The 8849-nt window shown below is 32.6% G+C and overlaps 1 protein-coding gene across 1 annotated transcript; it reads right to left on the bottom strand.

Annotated features, from left to right (window-relative positions):
* Positions 1–5107: 5107 nt before the first annotated feature.
* On the bottom strand, positions 5108–6821 carry LOC120187524. The gene is made up of 2 exons (XM_039191232.1): positions 6337–6821; positions 5108–5403 (listed from the first exon to the last, which is right to left on the bottom strand). Exons 1-2 carry the CDS (start codon positions 6719–6721, stop codon positions 5396–5398), a joined length of 393 nt encoding a protein of 130 aa, XP_039047163.1. The 5' UTR covers positions 6722–6821; the 3' UTR covers positions 5108–5395.
* Between the last annotated feature and the right edge of the window lie 2028 nt (positions 6822–8849).

Raw genomic sequence — 8849 nt, 5'->3', positions numbered from 1 at the left:
CACTCCTGAACATTATCGTATTCTCGAAGTTTCCTCGACAAAGGTTGTACTCGAAAGTCACTTGACGGCGTAACAGTTTAAAAAGTGACCGCATTATCGAGATCTAAGGCATCCCTTTATATTTCTTTTATGTACTAACTTTCTGGAATATTTTTCATGTACTATTTGTTCTTTTTTCCCCTTATAAATAAAGACGACCATTTATCTAAATCAATTCCTTTTAAGCATCTTGGGTTGAATTTAAACCTGGTGATTTATTTACTTTTGCAAAAGATAATTGCATATTACTGCACAAAGATTTTTTTGAAAAAATACAGATGCTTAGAAGCTGATCGAAGCTTAAGCACCATACCTAAGATGGTTGAAAGACACCTCCAAAATCAAGGAAAAATAACATCCTGTACAACGTGTTGAAGAATTCAAGATCAAGAATTAGAAATTCAAGAATCCGAAGTCAATAGTCATCAAGATTGACAACCAGAGATTGATATTTCTCTCCCAAATCCTAAAATAACATATTTCATATATGCATTTTAGGCACATATAAGAGCATTGCATCAATAGGATCGCATACATGCTTAATTTTGCAGGTTCATGCTAGAGTCAGTTTCAACTTCACAGCGAAGGATATTAGACTCAAAACGACGCAACTTACACAGGATTGGATTTTAACTTCACAACGAAGGATATCCAACTCAAAGCCATATTGGTGAAGCAATACTTACTTGAGATTGGATTTCAACTTCACAACGAAGGAAATCCAATTCAAAGCTCAACTTCACAACGAATGAGCCATCCACGATTTCAACTTCACAAAGAAGGATATTGTGTCCAATAGATCGACTTAATTTCACATCGAATGAGTCATCTGCAATAGCCGGGGGTTACCTCCCAACCTAGTACAACATAACTCAAGACGAGAACGGTTATCTGTCAATAAGAACTTCTGAGTTCGATTTCATTCAGCTCGAGCACGTATTTACCACAAGATAGCATCGAGGAACTACCTTCCGGTCAAATTATTCATACCAAGGTCTTTAAACCGAGAAGAAGACCAAGGTTGACTATGATTTGGCAACAAGAAGCCACCTTCCAATTCAAATTTTGAACTACGATTTCAATTTCATGAAGAAGGATGACATTGCAAGATTGACTCGACTTCGAAACGGATGAGTCATTCGCAACTCAATTTAGCAGGGAGTTCTTTCTAATTGCATTATCAGAGTCAATTTTCAACTCCACAAGGGAGGATATTAGATTCAGGGGCTCCCTCATACCGAACGAAAATTTGTGTTATTTTATTTTTGTATTATTTTTCGTTACACGAAAAAAGGACAAAGAGGGGCAACTGTAGACACCTATTTTCATCCGAAGCTTATTTTTTGAAAAAATAAAATAGTATTTAGAAAACGATTTTTTGAAAACATATATAATATATATTTTTTGAAAATATATATATTATATAGTTTTGAAAACGGTTTTCGAGAATATATATTATATAGTTTTGAAAACATTTTTGAAAACATATATATATTATATAGTTTTGAAAATATTTTTTTGAAAATGTATTATATGGTTTTGAAAATATTTGAAAACATGTATTATATAATTTTGAAAACATTTTTGAAAACATATATAATATATAGTTTTAAAAAATATTTTTGAAAATGTATATAATATAGTTTTGGAAATTTTTGAAAATATATATTATATAGTTAAATATTTTTTGAAAATATATATTATATGGTTTTGAAAAAAAAAATTAAAGCATATATAATATATAGTTTTAAAAATGATTTTTATATTATATTATATTATTTATTATTTTATTAATATTTTTTCTTTTTTTTTCTTTTTTTTTGATTAAGGTCCAATAAGAGTGTCCAAATGAGTCCAACAAGGGTCCAAGCCTGCCTGACCCCAAGACTAGGTAGCACAAATACCTAACGGGTAAATCGGGTAAACAAGAGACCCGAAGTGTGCTAGGGTTTCACGCTTGAGTCCAGCGCTGCATAACAGGGAACCTTTAGATCAAGATAGGGATTAACGGCCAGAATTACAAGAGAACTAGGGTTTGTTTAAATAACAAATATCATCACAGCGCAACCAGATCTAGACCGTTAGATCTGACCCAATCCAATGGTCAGAAAACGATCTCAGCATTCCAAGGACCAACAATGTCGGGCAGAGGAAGAACTCTTCGAGAGTCCCCATGCCAGTGGCCACCTCTCACCACCACCCCGATTTCTCGGTGCAACCAACGACCACAACCCAACAAACACAAGATCAAGTATTTCAGTCCAAGTAAAAATCAAGAACAAATTGAAAATAAGGGATTTTCTAGAGACTATAAATACATGTAAAATAGCTCTAAGAAATATATAAGAAAAGCTACGAAAAAACCAGAAGATCGAAGAAAACAAAGGCTTGTAAACTATCGTGAACGTAATAAAAAGTTTAGCTTTTTGCTTTTCTCGGTGGTAAAATTGCATGTGTGTTTTTTAGGGTATTTTGCTTTTTGTTTTTGACTAAAAAAATCCAAATAAAAAAAAGAGAGGTCGATGATCGGAGGGGGCCATAGGAAAGATCTTTCTTAGATCTAGCCATCCCCAAGGCTTGTTTTTAAAAAATAAAGGCATTTTCGAAACGAGGGTGAAAGAGGCTTACGAATGGTGTAAGAAAGTTTGAGTTTTGTCGCCGATGAACGGTGGCCAGCGCCGATCAACAGCGGCCGATGAGGCGGTGATGGCTGGAATCTGGGTTTTCTTTGAACCCAGGCGACCATGTTCTTCATTTGCGAAGAATAGTTGAGAGAAAATGTTGGGGGGTTTTGATCCGTTTGAAAGAGAATGAAGAAATGAATGTGTTTCTTCATTTTGGCATTTATACGCGACCCGATTGACCCGTGTGCCGACCTGTGACCCGATCCAAGGACCCTAGAATCCGCGTGTTTTTGCTTGAAAATGGCCTAATTGCAGTTTTAGTCCCTCGTTTATTTTCAAAGTTCATTTTACCCCTTTAATTCAATTTTAACCCCGATTTCTTTTTTAATTTTACCATCTATTTTATTTTTCTTTCAATTTAGTCCTTTATTATTACTTTTTTCCTCACGTTTTAATTAATTTCTTTTTTATTTTATTTATTTAATCTAACATTCATTTATTATTATATATATATATATACTGTTTTTTATCTTATTTTTTATTTTTCATTATTTTATTTTTTTAGTTTTTAGTTTTTATTTTCTTTTTCTTTTTATCTTTTTTTTTTCTTTTTTGACATTAGCCTTTTATTATTATTTATTTATTTTTTGGGTCATTTTTTTTATTTTATTTATTTATTTTAGCAATTGTTTATATTTAATCTTGCAATTAGTGTTTTACTTTTATTTTTATAGACCTTTTTTTCTTACATTATTATTTTTATTTGCTATGTGTTTTAATATGCGCACTTGGTTTTTATTTCTGTTAATTCCTCAACATGTATATATATATATATATATTACTTAAAATATTATAATTTAACCTTTATTTATTCTTTTGGATTCAGCATTTTACTTTACCAATCTAACGCTTGTTTGACTTTTTAAGGGTATATTTTTAAATCAATCGGAGGTAAATAATTTGGATCAAATTTTACTTTTCAATTTAACTTGCAATTTTCTTAATTAAGACAACTGAAAATTAATTAGTACCGAAAGGGCAGTTCAAGGGTGTTAATCCTTCCTTGACTGTAACTGACTCCCGAATCTGATATATCTTTGGTAAGATGCAGACCAGGTAAGAAATCAAGGTATTCGATCAACCCGTTTTTTTTCTTAAAATAAATGATCGGTGGTAACTCTAACTTGTTTTATTTAAGTTGAAGCTCAATTCCGAGCCCATCCGAAAGACGGCTGCGACACCAGAATATATATTTTTTAATTGGACGATTTTAACGCGATTCAAGCCTATAAATAGAACATTCTCAGCTTGCAAAAATATCCAAAGTAATTTATTTGCTCTCTTACAATACTCTCCTTCCTCGAATCTTTTCCTATCGTGGTTTAATAGAGAAGAGCAGTATCATTTTTGTTCACTTCAATCTTCAGATGTACAATTATTCAAAGATATCATGTTAATCTCGGGGGTCAACCGCCTACTACAACGATTACACACATCAAGGCCAAATCATTTATAAGACAGTGGTTCATACCACGACACAGTTATTCTAGTTTTTTTTAATTATTATCTAGTTAGTGCTAACGATTTGATTTTGTAATAATTTTTCCAACAATTTCTTTGTTGAATCCTCCGACTATTAAAAATTATAAAATAGTTAGCCGACTATCCATATGTTCTAAACTCATCATTTTATGTTATAAAAATTTGAGTTGTATTTTTTTGATCGAATCTATATTCATATTATATCGTCGAGCTAATGCTTGAAACAATATGCTATCGAGTTAGTGTTTAAAAGCAACGGCAATGAAATAAATATTATTAAAATAAAATTTTATCATATCATATTCAACAGGTTGACATCCAACTCAATCAATGGTCAATTTTTCAACGGAAGGTTGAGTTTAAAACATTTGAATAATCATGTAACCATTTTGTAACTTTAATAACTAAGAGACTCAAAAAGGTAATGTCCTATAATCAATAGACTTTTTTAATTTTTAATAATTAAGGGACTTAACAAAATTGCACATATAGGGGGACCCAATGCTACATCCGTGTATGGTAAAATATATACAATTAGAAACGTTCTTTGTCTCAAAATGATACATAAGATCACGACATTGTTCAATTACTGCCAAGTTGGGCGCTGCATATCAAAGCAAACAACAAAGGGGAAGGCAGTTGGTTTATCTGTGAAGTAATGGTTCTTCCATTTAATGCAACTAATATAATAATAATCCAGCAACAGCAAAGCCCTCTTTAATTGACCCCGTCCCTGGGATGTTGTCAAATGCCATTTTTGCCTTTTTGGATAAGCACTATCCTTGCTGATTAATTGTTTATGTTATTAAATAGAAGAGAGGGAAAAAAGAGGCTTAACTTGTGCAATAAAAATTGAATAAGGAAAAGAAAATAGGAATCAATCAACCCTCCCATGTTTTTATCCTGGTAAATAAGAATACAATAGACATGGATACGGTTAAAAATACTTTACAAAGTCACTATTTCAGCTAAACAAGGAAGCCATCCATATTCACATAGTTCAGTTAACATCCCAAGCAAGACTCATTCCACATTTCCTGCATTTTAATAGTCAAAGAAACCTGGTAAATTCGTTTAACCCCTCTATGTGGCAACACGTAACATCACTCGAAACAATTCAAATGTTGCATGATTCTCAAAGGCGTTCTCCCAATTGCTTCACCCAATCCACCTTTTCTCTTCACAAAAATCTACCATGCTGTAATGCAAGATTCGTTTCGAACGAAAAACGAGTGTATCATCAATCTAGTAAATGTATATAGTATGGATGGGGATAAAAGACCCTTCATAAGCATTTGAAAACTTAATATACTTGAAAACTTAATATACAATGCAAGGCATAACTGATAACAAACCAATACCGAAGAGCAGATACATCAGATGCAAAATTAAGCTATGGTGCAAAATGTTGTCAACGGTTTGATATCATGATGAACAAGCTACGAGTTGTTGATCTTACGCATTGTCATACTATTCAACCCTATGTTATTCGGATGCGGGTATGCATCCAATACAAGTATGGTCAGATTTTTCATAGTTTTTCCATGTATTTGAAGGATCCTTGGAGTTTATATCCCCATGACCAAGTGTCAGGCACGAGCACTTATTAAGAAAAGAATAGTCCGAGCAACACAAACCAACAGCTCAATTCATCTTATAGATCCAATGATCAAACAAAAACTCGAATTCAACCAGTTTGCTTCATAATTTTGCTTAAGTTTGATAAACCAAAAAAATCGTCATCATCATATAATGCTAAATTTTGGATGAAGAGTTGTGCAATTTCTAACAGATCATATGCATAGATAACTTGGTGATTATGAGATCTAATTCACAATAATGAATTTAGTACTCTAGGATAAACAATATACAGATTTTTCATTCTATATTAACACAATTCCTATATTATATTGGCAATATTGTTATGGAATTGAAATCAAATGCACATGTATCAAAATATGTATGTATAAATAGATACAGAGGATCCCAGGGTATGTTTTCTCTGTTCTTTTGGATAAATAATTTTTCAATTATTTCAACAAGGGATCAAAATAACAGAATCTAGAACAGAACATGATTTTTCCTCCCTAGTTCTTAACGGAACCAAAACACAAGGAAAAAAAATAATTACCAGGAATATCTTTTCGAGGCGAAGGAGGGGCCAAGGCATAACAAAGAATAGAACGACCCATCATGGAAATCGCGGAAACAATCCCAGCGACGTAAAACACCATGAACAAACCAATAACCCAAGGCAACAACATAAACCCCATAAAGAAAGTAACCGATCCACACAGCATCATCGAAATCGATATCCCCAGCATCAGCCAAGCGAATCCCGCCGGAGATATCGTCGATACATCTAGCAAATGAGACCTCCTTTCTGACACCGGTGATTGATCGGTGAAAGGAACCGGCGGCGACCGCAGAAGGTTCAGAAGCAAAGCCGACAGGTCGTAGAAAACCTTCGATTGCTGATCCTGACGTCGACGGTTTTCCAGTTCTCTTCTCATCATCTTTATTGTTTCAGGAAAAAATTCCAATCGAAAATTCAAATATGATTTTTTTCTAAACCCTTTTATCAGAAGATAAAAGTAAAAAAGATTTGAGCTTTTCTTTTTCTTTTTCTTTTCTAAGAACGAGGCAAATGGATAAACTCGGGGACAAAGACAGTTTCCTAAACCACTATTTGATTGGAGATAAATTAACAACTGGAGAGTTCTGATAGCCGAACTTTGTTTGTTTCTCCGGGAATTATGGAGGCAGGGAAAAGTAAAAAAGAAAAAGTGACGCGGCGGTGCTATTATTGTTCGAATTTTCTGAAACCAAAACAAATAAAAAAAGCGTAAACTACGCCAATGGTCATTGATGTTGGGGTATGTTTTTGTTTTCATTACTGATGTTTCAAAAGTTACAAATCAATCACTAACGTTATTGTTTGTTACAAATTGGTCATTCGTCGTTAACAACCGTTAAGAGGCGTCACGGAAAACACACGTGGATCGTTAGCTGCTTACCTAGATGGTTTGATTGCCACAGTGGAGAACCTCACTTCTCCCTTTAACCAGTATTTTACCAAAAAAATTAAAAATAATAATAAAATAATAAAATGACGAGGGAAAATCAAGGGGAAATTTGATTCTCTTTTTCTTCCATTCTTCACTTCTTTCTTCACGATAGAAGCAGTTTCAGAGAGTTACAGAGAGGGTTTGAGAGAAATACAGGAAACATGAGAAAACAAATAGAGGAAAACATAGAAAGTTAGTGATTAAGAGAAAAACGAGCAACACTTGGATATAAGAGGGATTCGAAGTGATTGGGTTCAAGGAAAATTTAGGGTTTAAAGTGAAGATGGTACTGACATGGAGGCTACGACAAAAAGGGGACAAAACGATGCTTTACGGTAAGCTTCAATTTTAGTTTAAGAGAAAAGGTAGATATCTAGATTTTTGACAGAAAATTGAATGGGTTTTCTTTGAAATAATGTTGATTCTTTTTTTTATATATTTACAACTTTACTGATTTTCTATTGACAGAAAATGTATGTGGTCATTGAAAATTTAAATGTTAGATTCTTTTGTTATATGTTTACAACTTTACTTGTAATGTTTTCTGTTTATATGATCACTTTTCATGTTGATATGATATGTTATACAACTTTACAACTTTACTGGTAATGCTTTCTGTTATATGATTTCTTTCAAAATGTATATGTACTTTATATGATCACTTTATATCCACTGATGTATACACATGCATGCTATTTTGAATGTTGGTGTTTTGTGTTAAGTTGTAAAGGTTTTGACATGTAGGATATGTTGAATGTTGACTTTTGTGAAATATGTGGGATGAGTTAACTTTGTGGTTTGACATGATTGTATGTTGAATGTTATATTGTTGTAGACCATGCAATTTAATAAAATGTTCTAAATGTTGTAATGTTGTGGTCTTTAAATGTTTGAAAAATAATAGTTAATATTGTGTTCTTGTGGATCACAAGGATTTGATAAATTATGTTGACTTTGAGTGTTTATGTGTATATGTGTGATATGCTTGTAACTATAAATATTCTGAATATTGTACTGTTTTGGGCCCTATATGTTTGCATGTTGAATATTGTAATGTTATTGGACCATATGTTAATATGATAAAGTGTATATGTGTGTTATGGGTCCTACTATGCTGAATATTCAATTCAAAAATCTTGTTACAGGTCATGAAGATGAAAATTTTTCTGTTGTGTGTCACTATGGTGGATCCTTTGTACATTCACCTAGACTGAAGTTCACTGGTAACAAGATTGTTTATTTTGACTTGTGTGATTGTGACACAATCACTTTTCTTGACTTTTGTGAAATGATGGAGCAAATGTTAGTCCCTACTCCTTTACAATTATTCTGGTTAGTGTCAAATGCAAAATTAACTGAGTCTTCCATCATGTCTTTATTAACTAAGTCTTCCATCATGCATTTATCAACTGATTCTGATGTAATGAAAATGGTACATAGTTTACCTAGGAATATATATATATTCATATATATGCACAAGTTAAAGGCATAACTGAAAGTGGTAGTTATGAAAGTGGTATTGTAGAAATGGATAATGCTGAAAGTGGTGGTGTAGAAATGGATACTGCTAAAATAG

The sequence above is a fragment of the Hibiscus syriacus genome, unplaced genomic scaffold (assembly GCF_006381635.1).
Source record: "Hibiscus syriacus cultivar Baekdansim isolate YM2019G1 unplaced genomic scaffold, ASM638163v2 tig00113725_pilon, whole genome shotgun sequence".
NCBI lineage: Eukaryota > Viridiplantae > Streptophyta > Magnoliopsida > Malvales > Malvaceae > Hibiscus > Hibiscus syriacus.
Note: the sequence above shows the minus strand (reverse complement) of the source record. Positions and strands in the feature narration are given on the sequence as shown.